This window comes from Osmerus eperlanus, chromosome 11 (assembly GCF_963692335.1).
Source record: "Osmerus eperlanus chromosome 11, fOsmEpe2.1, whole genome shotgun sequence".
Classification (NCBI taxonomy): Eukaryota; Metazoa; Chordata; class Actinopteri; order Osmeriformes; family Osmeridae; genus Osmerus; species Osmerus eperlanus.
In genome coordinates this window covers 8,832,578-8,850,791 of record NC_085028.1, presented here as the reverse complement: position 1 = coordinate 8,850,791, position 18,214 = coordinate 8,832,578, and the positions used below count along the sequence as shown (strand labels likewise).

The following is an 18,214-nucleotide window of genomic DNA, read 5'->3' as shown; positions in this document are numbered from 1 at the left end:
TCAATTCTCTACTGTAGTATTGATTGTATATAATAGTGCCCTGAACTTCAAACACCCTTAAGCACAAATCAGTAAAAGAAAAAACGTTCATCAATAAACTCTTTGAGATGTGTAATTATTGTGGAGAAAATTATCTGTTGGCAGATGTCTAAACAGAACAAAAATCAATGTGCTTTCTCAAAGGGGTTTGCTAAGGAACTGGCAGATGAGGTGAAAGCATTGGGCTTGCCAGCTGAGGTGATCAACCTGAAAGATTACGATCCAGATGATAGACTTGCTGATGAGGTAAGTTTGGTTACACTTTTTTATGTAAAATTTCCTTCAGACCATTGACCAACCCATTTCACACGATATTCTACCTACCTACTTAGGTGATATTCAATATTCTGTATCAAGAACCAACCACAAAAAATGATTGTCTGAATTTAATGCCTATCATGAAGCTTCCCCCTAAATTGGCTAGTTCTTCAATCCATCAAATGGCTGGCACAGGGGGAGAAATAGGTTATAGAATATTGTCCCACCGGGGAAAGATTGATTATTTTCATCCGTATTCCTTTTTTTGTGGGCACTTGGCAGTATCTGAAAAATGAGTAGAAGAGGTGTGATGAGAAAGAGGAAATTGCAATTTATTCAAAGGGAACCGTGTCGTAATTCCTGAGAGGAAAATCCACCTGAAGAGAAATGAGCGTAGCCGTCCAGTATCAGGCTTTAGATTCAGTTACAGATGCCAAGTCATTCAGGCCCACTGATAAACCATCAGTCTTTAGCCCCTCTGCCTTGACTAGCATGTATGTCAAAGAGCCTTTCTCCTTAGAAAACTAAGGAGCTGTGGGCAAGCAGCAGAGAGAGAGAGAGACCCCTGCCTGACCTCTGGGGCTCTGTTCTTTTAATGTTGGCTCAGCATGAGAGTGGATCTCATTGCATCATGGTACACAGGTCTATATGGTGTTACTTTTTCACTGATCAAATCTTACTTTTACTCGGCATGACGAAGTATATGCATATATTCCTTTCCTGACTCTGAATAATTTAACCCCTCTCAACCTTTTCTTTATAAACGACATATTCCATTTAATTTGTCTTTTACAACGGTTTGCTGCATTGAACGATTTAAGTGTTATCTCCTTTCAGTGCACCAACAAGTTTGTCTGCGTGTTCCTATTGGCCACCTACACTGATGGACAGCCTACAGAGAATGCAAAGTGGTTCTATAAGTGGCTGGAGGAGGCATCCACTGACTTCAGATATGGGAAAACATATCTGAAGGGCCTGAGATATTCAGTGTTTGGGCTTGGAAACTCTGTTTATGTCAGCCATTACAACACGGTAGGAGACTGTTATACGAGATGAAGTAGCATCATTGATAGTTGTGTGACTCTGCTTTGTGTGCCAATGTTTCAACCAATGGAGTTCCTGTAATGCCTTCTAGAGCCGTATTCACTAAACATCTTGCGGCTAAAGGTAACTCTCAACTTGTTGATTTAGGAGAAACTCTTATAAACTTTACTGCTCTTAGTGGTAAGATCAAATGTTTTGTGAATATGGCCCCTGATGTGTTTATTGTTAATGGCATGTTCTCAGTTCATACTCCGAGTTGATCACTTTCTCAATCAATCAATCAATCAATCAATCAATCAATACTCAGTCAAACAATTTACCATCAAGTCTTTGTCTTCTTGTCTCAGCTCCTCATAACAGTAGGGTGCAAATATTTTTGCCCCTCTCCCTTCCTCAGGTCTGTAAAAATGTGGACAAGTGGCTGTGGATGCTGAGCAGCGTCCGTGTCCTCGCCAGAGGAGAGGGGGACTGCAACGTAGTGAATAGTCGCCACGGCAGCATCAAGGCTGACTTCCTGGTGTGGAAAGCAAAGTTCTTGGGGCGGCTCCAGGCCCTGTCCAAGGGAGAGAAGAAGAGCTGCTTGGGGAACTGTACCTGTAAGACCAAAAGGAAGAAGAAGAACCAGCAGCCGCCAAAGGAGGAGCAGGCTCCTCCAGGAGCGCCCACCTTGGAGGTATTATGAAGTTGTGACTCATGCTCTTTTTCTCTAAAATTTTTCTAAAGTGCAACATTAAATACCTCAGGGAGACAGCAGTCTGCAACATAACCAGAATGCCCGTCTGTCTATGAGACTGGCCTCAGCAAGGGTCTGTAATCCGTCGACCTTATTAGCAAGTGCACTAGTAGTGCCGTTGTGTGTGTTTGATTATGTCATAGTGCTACAACTGCTAAAAGGAGCACAAAGTTCTTGAAATCACATCGTTTTCTGTGGGCAGTTGCCCTCCTGTCAACTGCTTCTTCAACTAATCCAGAAATATTTGACTGGTTTACAGGGTTTAATTAATTACTTGTAATTTCCTCTTGTTATTGTTATAGTGGGTGTCATGGACATGTTATGGTAGGATTTAATAAGCAATACAGCATTGCAGAGTTACCAAATGTTCATTTTTGTATTGACAGATGTTTGGCACCTAAAGATATCATTGCAACACACACACACACACACAAACACAAACACCATCTTCCTCACCACTACAATACACAAACACACTCACACCCCCTCCTTGCACACATTGTCATGGTAACGTGCCTCTGAAACTCTCTTTCCTGTCTTTGACTAAGGCACTATACTCAGCAGGAGTGACATTCAACTGAAGAAGAGAGTAGGTCACTACCGTGGAGGTTAATCATTCTGATTTATCAAGAGCACATCCATTTAGCCAGTCTTTAATCTTCCTGGAGACCATGTGGGGGAAAATCTTTTTTAATCAGACACGTACTGTGATTAATGCTTGAAAGGCATAAATATGCATATGCTTTTCTTTTATTTAATCATGCGCCCCAACAAAAGATGGATTAATGATGTGTAATAAATGTGTCCCTTATGGGCCCCTGTGTTTAACTACGGAAGTGATTTTAGTTAGTTATGGATTTATGCTCTTCACAAAATCCTTGTGAAGCGAGAGGAGCCTCTTATCAACTCTCTCTCTATCCACCACCCCCCCCCCCACCAACACACATATACTCCTCCAAACCCCCCCTCTGTGTTTCACCCCCCCCCTCCATCCATCCATGATGAGCTGTTCTGCCTCCTTTGACTCTGTTCACCTTTTCCCTGATCTGTCTTTTTTACCCCTCCTCCTTCATCTTTATCTCTCTCTCTCTGCAGGAGAAGTTACTGGACTCCAGTAGTGATGAATCAGCTGGACAGGAGAAGAGACCAGGCACGGTTATAGATGTGGAGGACTTAGGGGACATCATGAACAGCTTCAAGAAAGTCAAGGTCAGACAGCAACCACACGCTGGCTAATGTACAGTTGGAGAGACATAGCACCATGTGGCATTTTACATACTCTCTTTGCTTCAGTGCTGACGAGAGTATTCTACAATTCCTTTCTGTCATTCAAACCTCATTCAGTCTGTTATCATGTTCAAACATAGAATATACACTTTTGCGCAATGCAGTCAAAGGTCACCTAATCCTCCGATTTGCAATCAAGTGTTTTGGAAATGTAGCAACAGGGGTAAAAGGAGAGGAGTGAAAATAAGCTTCATTAACAGAGTTGCACCTTATCTGGATTCTTCACAATGTGTGTTAAGGCCTCAAAGGGAACACCAGCGTGGTCATAGTCGGGAGTATAATACATGACTGTGTCAAGTAGAGGGAAAAAGAGAACGTGATTTCATTGAAGGAAAAACAGGAGCACCAGATGGTTTGATAGACACCAGGACCAACGGGCGAAGCGGGAACTTGCGTAAGAGTGAGCTGTGAACGAGGACGCCCACTCTGCAGACTTGTGGGAACGAGTGACTCAAAAGAGAGCAGAGGCAACCATAATGATTCTCATGTAGTGACTGCTGGAGAAAGAAGGGGAAAAAAGAAGGTGTAAGAGATGCAAGTGTGTCTTTGCTCTTCCTGTTTATCTTATTGACATGTTCTTTTTATTTTGGAATGGTAAAGATCTAAATATCCACAAAATATCTCCATTCAAACACACAAGTCACCCCTTGCAAATGAGTGCATACGAGTTTCTTTATCAACAGACTCATACCACCTCTGAAAGACGGGCCTAGATGGAACAACATTTTTGGTTTAAGATTAGGGGATGTGTTTTAATTGCATGCTGCTTTAGGCATGTAGGTGTAGATAGACATGTTTATTAGTCATTTTGGAAATTCATTGTGTGCCATACAGCATTTGTCAGACAAACAGGAAAGTGTTTGGACTGTTTGCATCTGACAGTCACTTTCCTGACTTGCATGGCATGTGTACTGCTGGACTAACAGTTTTGATGGCTGATTGATTTACTACATAGTACCCCTAATGGACAGAAATGCTCTATGAATAAACTAAAAAGCCCCAAAACTCAACGATGCCCATCACTTTGCCCTTCCGTTTATCCAAACCTACAGGGATATCTCCTGGGCACCATCCTTGCTGTTTGACACTGACAGACAGGACCGAAATGCAATTGTCAAGTCTGCAGGGACAGCCATCACTCAAGACTAGTTTTGACCCATGTTCTTGACCATGATGTCTCTCTCTCCATGTCACCTTACAACTTCAAAAATGACTTTTGGAGCAAGAAGTTATTTTCCCTCAATTTCAGCTGTCGTGTTTTCCTGAGGCGAATTAGTGAGTTTGCTTGTCACAGGTGTGAAAGTTCTAGATCGTCAGGGAATGGTGTGTGTTTGTGTGTATACGTGTGTGCTCAGATCATGATGATAGTTTACATGTAAATTAATATAGTATGTTTACCTTTTCAAAAAATGTAAAGAAAGATTTGCTAGCTACAGCCTTCAGTGCCAGTGAACATTCAGATTTCAGTTTTGTTCTATATTTAGTATCTTATCTCTGTGCTCCATCCAAGCCATCAGTTATTCCTCTGCAACTTTTTAATTCACTCAATCATCCAAAGTTTAATGAGAAGTAGAAACTGAGAGGGGAACACAGGGTTTTAATGTCAGGGTTGTTTACGCATTTGCCAGTTCTACTACTTGGTGTTGTCAGAAGCAGTGTTTTTCAGGTAGCTAAATGTGTCAAGCAGACAACTGACAAGACCGTGGGCTTGTCATTTTTTAATGTATTGCTCAAAAAAACAGTTTATCCTAAAATGCAATTGTTTGTTGGTATTGTGTGCTATAAGAAATTAATTGATCTACTGTATGGCTACAAAACAAGCTCTGAATGCAGAAGTTAATGATTGGCACAATTATTATTGTGTAGCCAACCTTGAACTACCGTTAACTGGGTTACTTGCTGTGTGTCTTTATTCCAAAATGCCACATTGTAGTTGATACCCTCCAGAAACTGAGGTAGTTCACCCAAAACATAAACTCAGAGATTGTTGACAATTGTAGTCCTTGGGTGTCAAATACTGTTGATGTATTGACCCTGGCAGTTAATTCTAATGTACATTGATTCTGCTTGTTACTTGCATCATTTCCATTAGAGCCCTGCATTGATTCACATGATGGATCACTTCAGAAAACAGCCTCTCACGCATGTTCATCATTTGAAACACAAAGTCCTTTGAGGCTTTCTGCTACTGACAGATTTGCTTTAGAAGTGCTGTTGTCGGCTTTTGCTGGGACCTGTGCCAGATAGTGAGTACAGAATGGATCGTCAGCCTCAATGCTCAGCTGTTTTTCTGGTACATGTATCATAGCTCTTTTGTAGATAACCTGTCCATTGGAAATACTGTAGTAACTCTAGTGTAGATAATCCATCTACTACGGTAAGGTGTTGCTATGGAGCCTTTTATGTGTCTAGTGAAGTAGAACAGTTTAAACGTAAGGGGGTCAGTGGTAGTCACAGCTGGAGATGTACAGCTTTGTTGTGTCTGCCCGTCATCATGGATGTGTGTCAGCCTTACCCAGACCTGCCAGGCCTTGGTGGAATGTCGCAGCCTGTTTGTTTCAGTACCCAAACTTTCTCGGTCCCTCCCTCCCGCTGACCGCCTGTGTCAGGCCTGTCTCACGCTTGGGATACAGAGCGCAGCCCTCTACTGAGAGATGACCCTGTTCTGTCACTCCTTACAGGTTTATTCATGACTTGGAATCTGCAAGCTCTTCTTGTGGGTGCTGAGTATATGCTTTACCCTCTCTGAATACACAAATGTAATAACATAATTACTTGCCATATAGTATCTGTACACATACTCAGATGAAGAACAGAAGAGTGCCATCTTAGAGTAAAGTACAGCCAAAATGCTGGAGAAAAATAAGGGTTTTCAGACTTAATGTCACCCCGGATTGGTAATCCTATTTCTGTATGCAGGGGAGGCAGGAGGATTCTGTCTGAGCCTGACACAGTGCTGTGGCTTACTTATTCACGCTGTCACCCATCCTACAACAAAATGCATTAGAGCGGTGGGATTCCTGGGTATTTGGTTGGAGTACTCCACCATCCTATTGAAAGCCCAGGTGCAGAAGCCAGACAGTGCTGTTCATAGTCTCAGCGCGTGCTCAGCCCTATTCTTGTGGGCGTTCAAACACTACAGTGTCTGGTTGATAAGTGACCATAGACTGTCTACAAGTCTCAAAAGATCACCTGAGGTCACACTTAGAGCACACGTGTTTTTGTACAGAACCCCCCCCCCACACACACACACACACACACACACACACACACACACACACACACACACACACACACAAACAAACAAACAAACAAACAATGTGGATATGTACTATTGTGTATGGGTGTGATGTCTGGGTCATTGACTTTATTCAGAGGAGAAACAGTGCAATTCAGTTCCAGGTTTGTAAAGAGGTGCTGAACAGATGAAGGAGTTTTCTCTGTCCATGTAGGTCACTGGTGTAACTGTGTGTAACATTTTGAATTAAATTCAGTTGCTCTCCTAAAAAATCATAACATAGCCTGGAATCATTATGATGCTGTTCCACTGATCTTCTGCAATAAGCAGTAGTATAAAATAAATAAATGGAAAAGCTGATGATAAATTACTGTGGAAAGAGTAAATAGTCTGAGCTTGCATACAGTTGTTGGTAGTAATTTGTGTCATATTTGTCTACAGCCTTTTTCAAAGCTCACATTTGGAATCAGCTGAACAAAGATAGTAGTTAGTCGTGGAGTTGGACTTGCAGATCTCTGGTGTGACATGCCACCACTCAGAGAACAGAGTCAAATATGTACATGTGCACAAACAAACACACATGAATGCGTACAGGGTGTCAGCCCACTCATAACTAGCACCTGAAGAGCCCTGCTACACTTGGATGGCATATTCTGGAGATCCCTGTGGAGAAGTCCAAGCTGTGTGCCTTAACACAGTAATTGGGATGTATGACGCTATCGCTGAACAAGGCCATCGCTCAAATTGCTAACACAGTACCTAATTATAAATCTGGTAAACCTTCTGGCAGGAGTTCATCAATCTTTGGTTATGACTGTAAATAGCAGATGCCTTGGAGCTATGGATCTCCATAGTAAACGCCTCTGATGTGATTAGAATGACTGACGGATGAAGCATGCATGAGCCTGTGAGGGTTCCAATGTGGAGGTATGGTCCCAACCTAATTCCATAAAGATATTTTCGTGGCTTACTGTGGAACAAATGGCTTAGCTCAAAATCAAACGTCAGTTTAGACACATTATATAGCCATTTCTACCTCTTATTTTAATAGACTTTTACTACTTAACTTATTCCCCCTTTTTTCCTGACAAAAGAATTATTTCTGTTACATTTCCATTGCTGCAGGCTTTGGTAGTGGCCCTGCTGGAGTTCAGTATACAGTGCATGAATCAGGCCACTATCGACATTCCCAATACTTTCACTGTGTTACATGATGATTCATGACATTTTGGTCAAGTGCTCTCCCGCTGCAGGTTCCCTATTCTCAGCATTGTTCTGGAGGGAAATGTACAGCCACCCTATCCCTGCTGCTCAGTGAGTCATCGCAAACCCTCCCGGGCGTAGAGCAGTCAGCTTGGCCAGAGTCAAGGGCTCTGCCACCCGCTTGCCAAGACCAAGCTCCAGATCTCCTCAGATCGGTGCCTATTCAGAGAAGTCCATATGGTCACACTGACATTGCATCAGATGTCGCTTCCTCTATAAATATATCTAATTTAAAAGCGGGTTTGTGTAGGCTTTTTTTTATTTTTACAAAACAATATGCATGGTTATGATGATGGGAAGTGTTCTGTTTAATGGTCTGTTTCTGTGTTGAACATTTTGTTTGGACTGCATCAAACCATTTTCATGGGTGAGAGAACAGGATGTGAAATTGGTACTGCTTGTCTTTTTGACTCAAAAAGATATCCCAAGCCTCAGAATAACTTGACACATTCAGTATAAATATCCCATTGAGAATGCATGGTATGGGCTTTCAACTTTCAGGCCTTCTTATTTTTGCCAAGAATATTATGTACAATTTCTGAGCATTGCTGTACTTGGATGAATGGGAATTTGTGTATTTTCTTTTGGCATGTGTTTCCTGTTAAAACAAGGAAACTGACCCATTTTTGTCTGCCCCAGAGCAAAGAGGAAGGTGATGGGGAACCCTGGATGGTGAAGCTGAAACAAGTGAGAAAGGGAGAGGAAGAGGAAAGGAGAGAGATGATCACCCCAGCCCTGAGGGAAGCGCTGACCAAGCAAGGTAAGGATGCGAGTCCACACCTTCATGACGAGAGAAGCGACCAAGGTTGGCCTGGCAAGAACCAAGCTGGCATTTTCACTTCACACTTCACATCAAGGTGTGCAATATGTTCCGCAAATACCAACATACTGTATCAATGATGATATAAATTCTGTTAGGTGTCTCTGAAAAACCTATGCAATATATTAAAGCATATTTTCTTCTTCTATGAAAACTACTCTTACAACATTGGCGGTTCCAAAAGCTTAAAAACACCTTCTTAAGCTTACTGTCCTATGAAGGTATCAAAAAGAATCATGTCATTAACCCTTGTGTTCTCCTCGGGTCGTTCTGACCCATCAGTCATTGTGACCCACCGTCGTATTGCGACAACTTTACCGCATACAAAAACAAAGTGAAGCATTTTCTTTTAACCGTCGGGCTGTCTCAGACCCCCCACATTGCGAAGGTTAAAAGAAAAGTATTTTTATTTGTTTTTGTATTGGGTAAAATTGGGTAAACACAATGATGGTTCGTTATGAACCTTTGGGTCATGTGACCCGAAGGCAGCACGAGGGTTAAGTCATGTCACATATTTTTCAAGAGTAAAACCACCACACGCTTGTACATTTGGTGGAGAAAGAGGAGGAGGAAAGCCAATTAGACTTTTTGTTTTGCTGAAATGTATAATTTTCAAAATGATTGGCAGGTCAGTTTTTTCTACTTTCTATTGAGCGCAATTCTCTGAAGCTTTTTTTGATAAGCTGTCCAACCTTTCAGCTTGCTGGTCTTTGAAGCTAATTACTGTGCCATTCTGTACCAGTGAAACACCAGAAAGTCTGCACCTTACATTCGATTATATTTATTTAGGCAATCATTCTCTGTTTCCTGCCAGCTACAGACTTGTTTACCCAGGCAGCTTTTTAAATGAAGTCGCAACCCGCACTGCAGTCTTTCTCTCTCCCTTCTGTCGCAAACATCTGAAATCATCCCATCCTCAGCGTGCAGAAGAGAGTGGTGCTGGGGAGTCTGTGTGTCCTAATGGCTCTTAATGACTCGACTCCATCTAATTACCCCCCTCTGCCTACCCCTCCATGAGGGACCAGTCCCTGTTCTGTGTATTCACTGATATGACAATATTTGTCCCCACACATACACATCTTGTGTTTTTTGCTGATGAGGAGAAAGACACTAGGAAATTATGAACCCTGCAGAACTATCGGCTACTGTAAAGAGTGTTACCAGGCATTTGCCTTGGTTCCATAAAGTGTTTACATTGATTTCTGCAGTACTACTCCAAAGCCACTAGGGTGTGTGACATATAATATATATGTATGCATTATACTTGCTGTATATACAATATATTACAGATTAAAATACAATACTGCAAATTCCCCAAGGTAGTGCTTTGTCAGCATAGCAATGCCTTAGAGATTGCCCAGGCTCAAGCACAGAGTATTATGAACACATAGCCTTGATTTAGCCCTCCCGTGAGAACTATCGCTCAGCTCACTTGTGGTCGGCAACAACCCTCCACTGTGAGATTATATAACATATAAAAATGCCCTGTAACCGTGTAATAGCCTTCCCCAAGGACCAACTATCGACCCTAGTCCACTGTTTATTGTCGACTGCACAAAGTCCCTGTAGGCTTGCCAAGGTTCGATTTGAGATGAAATAACTTGGTATGTGTTTGGACACACTTTCTCAAACCTGGCCCTTGTTTCCTTTTAGGAACTGTGGTGTTTTCTGCTGTATATTCAGGGAGACTCTTTTGAATTCTGTATCGACAGACCTGAAGAGACCCTAAACGTAACTTTATACAACTCGGGTACAATGAGACCTGGTTTGATGATGGTCTATCTGATTCTGCGTTATGAACTCGGAGGCTCAAGCCAGTAGTAAGAGAATATTCCTACCAAGCGCACACACTCGACTGCAGACAATGTGTGCAATGTTTTTGGTGTTGCTGGTTCTATTAGCTAACAGATCATTTGACAGTGCATACGCTAATACAATATGACAAGTGTTGAGACCGTCATTTTATAGACAGTGGCAGTAGACAGTATTGCCTGATGCCCTTCAGAACCCTGTAAGAGTATCAGTGTGAACTGTAGCTGTAGCCTGTATGTCTAAAGCTTAGATAGTGTCTGGAGGTTTGATAGTAGTAGTGTAGGTAGAGGGTCAACATGAGTTTGCCCAGAGACTTGCATGGCTTGTCAAATAACCTGGAACCCCACCCTTCACACACACTGCATCTCTCTGTCTCTTTCTCTCTGTCTCTCTCTCTCTCTCTCTTTTGTTTGTGTCAATGCGTTTGCATTGAATAAAGCTTCCTCAAACAATAGTCATCCCCCTGCGCATTGAGGTCAGTGGTAAATGCAGCTTTGATGCTTACAGATAGAATTGGTGTCCATTGGAGTCATTCAATATACTGACATCAGCCCCCCAGTTTCTGTTGCCGCCAACAGAAACTGACGCTCACAATGACCAACAGATGAAAGGTTCAACTTGAATGTGTCCATTCTAAACTCTATGCACCCAGAATGTCTAACATTTTCCAATCCTCCACAAATTGCTTCTTACCTCTTCACCAGGGACCAAAATAGAAACTCAATTTAAATGTTGCACTCTTGAAATGCCATGGAGGGCCCTCCTTGAGCCTCCAGAGGGGATCTGAAGAGCCCAGGCACTGGAATGTATCTGGATTCTATAAAGGAGGCAAATAAAAGTATTCTGTTTGATGGGCTGACTTCAGAGGTAGGGGAGGGGGGAGGGAGCCATAATTCCTTGATCACACACACATCATCACATCTGACACTTTTTTTGAAGTTGCATACCTCATTTGAATGATTGAGCTTCATTGGAATCTTATTTTATTCATACCGCCAAGATATTTCAGTGACCACTTATTACAGTGGACCACTGACCGCATACTGCGGTACACTTGTAATAAGTTACATAAAAGGTAGTTGCAATGCGAAGAAAGTGAACTTGTTCTCCAGTTTTTCAGCAGGTCATCTGGAATAGTTGGTAATTGGGGTTAGTGTATCACACTAATAAACTTGATTCTTCTTTTCCATACAGGATACAAACTGATTGGAACTCACTCAGGGGTAAAGCTGTGTCGTTGGACCAAGGTAATTTAGAATCCAGAATCTTTAATGTCAAACTTCATATCCTACACTATCCTCATGCCACAGTACATCTTTTGTGAGGCACGTGGGTGACTAACTCCCCCCCCCCCCCCCCCCCCCCCATCTAGTCCATGCTGAGGGGAAGAGGTGGCTGCTACAAACACACTTTCTATGGCATTGAGTCTCACAGGTGTATGGAGACGACCCCTAGCCTGGCCTGTGCTAACAAGTGTGTCTTCTGCTGGAGGTACGTTCATCCATTATTTGGAGGGATTTCAATCATGTGCCTTTTGGAACCACTTCTGCCTTGTACGGATGTTTACTCTCTGATTTTGTCTCCCCTTCCGCTTATCAGAACGCAAAGGCATGTTGTAAGCACTGCTTATAGCCCTGTGAAGGTCGAGTGTCGGCGATCTCTCATTTACCCTCGTTTACTCAGGCGTATTCTCCTCTCAACCGCGACACGTTGTTAACTCAATCCGAGAACAATCAGCGATCCCTGTCATGGACTGACGTCATCGCCGACCCGTCAGCTTAATGAGTTAGTGACTAACGAGGGTCTGATTAATGGCCGGGCTAATGGGAGATGGAAAGGTAGAAGCTGATGCATCGTGACATTGGGCGAGAGAGAGAGGGCGAGAACCTTTCTCCTCACGTTATGCTACTGCAGAGAGGGTGAATTTTAAAACCTCTGGTGAAATGTCTCTGCTCTGTGTGTGACTGCTGAATGAGGAGTCTGTCAGGGAAGATATGCCAGTTTCACTTGAGGTGCCCAATCTGGGGCAACAGGTATTAGGCATTCTTTAGGGCACAGATGTATTTGGTCCATGGTCAAGCACCAGGGGGCACCAAAGATGTTGGGGAGTGTGAAACCGCATTTGAATTCTGTAAGCGTTGGCACATTTTCATGATAACCCTGCACTTACTGCAGGATCACCTGGTACAGCTAATCAAGAGCTCGATCATAGGTTGTGGAGTCAGGTCTGGAATCAAGAAACACTGGATGCCCTTTCTTTATATCTACGGGTTATAATTTTACAGAGAATTATTGTGAATGAGTGCAAACAGCTATCCTGCTGTCCACCATGCCCTTTTGGTGATGTGAGGTGACCTGAAAGGTTCAGGACAGGGCATTAGAAGTGGACGCCAGTTGGATTGTTACCAAGGCACCCCACTGTGGGCATAGATATGCCAGCCTGGGCCTGCTGACGTGAGCCGGTGTCTGGGGTCGGGGTGACCAGAGCTGTCCCCTCTCATCGTCTCTGTGTGTCCTGGCAGACACCACACTAACCCAGTGGGAATGGAGTGGCGCTGGAAAATGGACCCTCCAGAGAAGATCTTGCTGGAAGCCATGGAAAACCATCAGAATATGATACGCCAGTTCAAAGGTCAGTGTGCACACCACGTGTGTGCTAATACATGCTCACACACACACACACACACATCCCATTCAACGGTGTCATCAATCATCCTCAAGGCTGTGGCATCCACTTGCCTGAACTTCATTCCCTGCATCCTGATGTGTCTGTACTTAACAGACTTTCTACCAGCTCATTCTATCATATTCTCCCATCTCTCTTGGGTCATTTGTCTTTTGGAATTGGGACATTATTAATGAATGACATAATCATTGAGTTAACTTTGACTGTTACCAATATGTGCTACTGCATAGTGCTGTATTGCTTTGTAGTTCCACTTAATTATGGTTTAGCGGTACAAGTTATTACACAAGTGAAACTTGGTATGGGGGAGGTTGGGCTCTCCAAGGGTAAGTGGATGTTATCATGTGTTTTGTTTTGGTAACACAACCTTCATATGCCCCTTTGTAACATCCATTTACCTCCTTACATCCCCTCCCAATACTATTAAACTTATTAACCGTCTCTGGAGGAGGGGATCCCTCTCTGAATTGCTCCTCCCAAGGTTTCTTCCATTTTTTTCTCCTGTTGAGAGTTTTTTGGGAGTTTTTCCTTGTCTTCCTTGAGGGTTTAGGTTGGTTGAGGGGCAGTTCTATGGGCATATGTGAAGCCCTCTGTGAAATGCTTGCGTGTAAAAAGGGCTATACAAATACATTTGATTTGATTTATGCCCTTGTAATAAGATATTCCACGTATGTAATAGCCTATCCGCAAAAACATAATACTATTTAATTACAAAGCAATTCATATGTTATTGTAGGTATTACTACAACTACTGTATGGAGTTACATGATGGTTAAGGTAACCTTAATGTAAAGTGCTGCCAAAGTGTATTTTTCTGTCTCATCGTATGAAAGATACCAGATGTAGATTTTAAGATGATGTCTTGAAGGACAGTTTGCCTCAGTCCTCACCTTACAGTGATATGGTTCAGCATTCCGGCTGCACTGTCTCTGGGCTCACTTAGTCATCATCACCCTGTCTGCCTGACTGACCTGCGGCTGTCACACACCTCTGTCTGGATTGGGACGCACTTGTCACCACAAGATGACCTCTTCCTGACTGCAGGATTTAGAGGTTCTGAAAAGCACAGGCTGAATTTCCTGATGGTGCAGGTTCTACGTCAGTCTTCATTTGAAGTTAGTCATGAAAGTTTTTATTTTAGGCTGGCATGGATAGCAGTCTGACAGGTTGTTTCCATAGACAGATTATTATTTCATATTTTTGTTGCTTAGTAGTTTTACACGTTGCTGCTCCTGCACTTATCTTGCCAAAATAAGATTGTTCATCCATCTTTATATCAAACAAATGTGATGACAATACAAGATGACAGTAGCAGTGCACGTTAATGATTCAAGCCAAGACATCTAAAAACATTGCTGAACCCCATCAAACGCAATGAAGGAAATCATTATTATTATTATTATCTCCCTTCTTCTTCAGCTGCAACAGCAGTGAGTCAGCTTAGTTAAGAAGGACTGATTGTCCTGAAGTGCCAATTCCTTAGTTTAAAAAGATGGTCACTCCAATTATTTTCCCATACTCAACCCTTTGATAAGCATCTGTATCTGACTAGTTAACAAAATCACTGCCTTTCAAATACGTTTATGCATCTTGGGGAGCGCATCTGATTAAAAGCCTGCATTGGGACCAAAAGGGAACTGAGCCAGAGAGTCTATCCAGTTGGGCACTGAAGTGACAGAATCATTAATCCTTCATAATGATCAGGATTTGCTCCTAGCCGCTGGGCTGTACTCGACGGCAGCCAACCACAGTGTCTGTTTCTTATTTGTAAAGCTGTTGAGTCGCCAGGGAATAAGGACGGTTTGTAGTTAAGTCTGACTTTTCTCCAATTAGATATTATGAGTTAATGCCATTAGTGAGAATCTAAACCTCATGTCGATTGAGGACTGGTGCACGTCGTGTCAAGCTGGATGCAGCACACTGAGATTATTTGGCCAGCAGTTGTTCCTTGGGTTTGATTTGGGGAAGTTCTTGAGGACATTAGAGGGCTTTAATCATGTGCATGTGTCCTTTAAAGCAGGACCCAGTTCCAATTCAGTCTACACCAGCACTCCCAAACTTGACTCATTGCAATGGGCCAGAGAATTTTGCGTACTTGATGCTTGGCCCCATTTCCCCACAGTGGGACTGTTACCTATACGTGTGGGAGTTGAATGGGATTTCTTTCTTTTTCTTAATATCAATGAGATATCGTAATGAGGTTTCAGGGGCCCACATTGGCACATTTGTATTGTCCGTTCTAGCTGTTGTGTTTTATGAATGCAATGAAAGTGTGATTTCTCCGAAGGCCTGATTGAGTGCCATGGGAATGCTTAGATTGCTTTTTAGTTTGGCCTCTTTCACTATGAAGCTGTTTCATTAAATTGAGTTTTACATCGAAATGTAGCGGAGCTCCTGCTAGCCGCCTGGCCTCGTCAATGGAAAGTGTGTTATGATTTCATTGTTGAGTCTTGTTGTTCTCCTAGTCTTATGTAAGGCATAGGAAATCAATCACACCCTGGCTTTGTTATACACCAATAGTTAATGTTTGAAAGTTTCACCTTTTTGTGCTTTGTTTGAAGAATAGTAAGTCACATACAGGATAGGTTTAGATTTGCTGCTTTTTATTTTATTTTTTTTACACCCGCAGAAACTTTCATCACAAATGTATACCTTTTTTCAGATATTTAACTGTTGTTTACAAACATTATTATTATAACCTATTAACTTACGGAAGACCTACCAAAATAAACATTTCTATTTTTGACGATTATTTTAGGTAATTCATTCTGGTTAAGATGCACTGTATCACAAAAACAACAACCTGCCAAAAACATGCTAATGAAGATTATTGGCACTATTTGTTCTGTCAAGGAAGACAACCTTTAAGACAAACTACAGTCACAGCTACGGTTGACATACAGAAATGAACTGGCTGTGTTCTAAAATGTTACGGTTAAATATTTAATGTCAACTTAGATTCCTGCCTCACTGAGGTAAGGTAGCAATGTTGCTTATTTAATCCTTTTCATCCTTCAGATCGACACAAATACAGACCAGAGGTAATGTATAGTATAACGCCTAGCTTTCTCCTCCTGCTTCAGGATGACCTTTTGAACTTTTACCATCTCTCTTCTGTCCAGGTGTGCCGGGGGTGCGGCCAGACCGCTACGAAGAGGGCCTGTCTGTGAAACACTGCGCACTCTCCCTGGTTGGCGAGCCAATTATGTACCCCGAAATCAATGCCTTCCTTTGTCTCCTTCACACCCACCACATCTCCAGCTTTCTGGTCACCAATGCACAGTTCCCAGAGGAAATCAGGTAAACGAAATCAGGTAAACTAAAATAGCCTTTAGTTGGAACAGCATGCTGTAGAGCTTTCTCTTGAGGAGGTTCAGGCAGGAGGACTCAGTATGACTTTACAAATACTTTATTCCACACTATACAAAACACGATTGTACATTTGATTTGGCATTGTGGTTCTGCTCGCATCGGCTCCCTGCCGCATCCAACGAGACACCGTCTCGACCTCCGAGCAGAGAGCAGCGACGCATTCCCCCTGAAACCGGAAGAAAGCTCAGTTATTCCGCGATACGACAACAGGAGTACTCACGCCGGCCTTCACACCCTTGCTGTGTTTCAACACCACTGTGTACATACCCGTATCCATGGTTAAATCGCCAAGGGTGAGATCGTGCATAGTTTGAAATGTGCTTGACTGACAAGTGAATTCGTCGCACCGCATGAACCCATAAAAAGCCATGAGACACACAGCTTCTAGCATGACATCAGTGGGAACGTTAAAACAACCCGCCCGCAACGCTGACACCAAGTGATGAAGTATAGGAAGGGTTATGGGAAGTCGCCTGTCATTGCCTTGCGGTCGCTCTTTCCGCAGCCCGTTGAATAGTAGCCAAACCGACGGGTTCCCCAACAGGCTCTGCACAGACGGGTCCAGACATCTGAGATGAAACTGAATGCCGGCCACCGCTGCCTTGATTGTCGACGGCTGGAGCTTCCGGGAGGTGAAGCAGTGAACGATGTATGCGCATACGACGAGCAGGCTCACCGGGTGAGGGGGTGTATAGAGTGCGCGGCAGAAGGAACAGTAATACAACCAAGCACAATCATAGGATTTTAATGTGCCCTTGCCTAAGCCTGCTCGCATGTATCGAGCAGCGACCGTCATGTAGCCTTCTAGCGACCTGTCTAATCTAACAGTGTCTCCTGAAACGCTGGGCACACCAGGCCGCCCGGCTCTGCCTCCGGACATAGTGCCCGGAACTCCTGAAATTGAAAACGTGACAGAGCATCAGCCACATTGTTGAGTAACCCAGGAATGTATGCGGCCCGCAACACGAAGTTGTCTGTGATGCATGTCCAGGTCAGACGCCTCACTAATTTGTTAATCAATGCCACGGAAGATCTACCCTTGTTGATGATGTTCACCGTGCCCTCGTTATCACAGAACACCACAATCCTCTTCCTACACTAGTGTTTACCCCACAAAAGACACGCTACAACAATAGGATACAGTTCGTACAATGTTGTGGATTTGCAATCGCGCGCCAGAAACTCCAGTTCAACGGGCCACGACTCGCTGAACCACTCGTTCGCGAAAAAAAACCCAAACACAACGCCGCATCGGTGTAGAACGCCATGGCGCTGGAGGTCTCCACCTCGTCGTTGTAAAAAACGACAAACCGTTCCAATGCTCGCAAAGCACGGCCCAAAAACGCAAATCGGACTGGCAACCCTCATCCAAACGCACAACGTTGTGCAGCGCCGGAACAGACTTAGCCACGACGAGCAGACGGGAGACAAACGACCGACCGTGGGGAATGATGCGCATAGCAAAATTCAGGTGCCCGAGCAACGACAAAAGATCCCGCTTAGTCAACGAAACCGACGCAGCCGCTGCCGCCAGAACAGCGCGCACCCGCTCAAGCTTCTCCGCCGGGAGCGACGCACGCATTAACAGGCTGTCCAGCTGGACGCCCAAAAACTCGATGGACGTGAGAGGCCCCTGCGTCTTCTCCTCCGAGAGCGGCACGC

General features: G+C 43.5%; 1 protein-coding gene across 1 annotated transcript in view; it reads left to right on the top strand.

Annotated features, from left to right (window-relative positions):
- Nucleotides 1–18,214, top strand: part of tyw1 (tRNA-yW synthesizing protein 1 homolog (S. cerevisiae)) — a 43,889-nt gene that overhangs the window by 2,443 nt on the left and 23,232 nt on the right. The window contains exons 4-12 of the mRNA XM_062473054.1: nt 184–285; nt 1,135–1,329; nt 1,739–2,014; nt 3,170–3,283; nt 8,502–8,622; nt 11,689–11,741; nt 11,867–11,985; nt 13,017–13,126; nt 16,303–16,480. Of these exons, the coding sequence (XP_062329038.1) occupies nt 184–285; nt 1,135–1,329; nt 1,739–2,014; nt 3,170–3,283; nt 8,502–8,622; nt 11,689–11,741; nt 11,867–11,985; nt 13,017–13,126; nt 16,303–16,480 (1,268 nt within the window). The remainder of the gene's footprint in view (nt 1–183; nt 286–1,134; nt 1,330–1,738; nt 2,015–3,169; nt 3,284–8,501; nt 8,623–11,688; nt 11,742–11,866; nt 11,986–13,016; nt 13,127–16,302; nt 16,481–18,214) is intronic.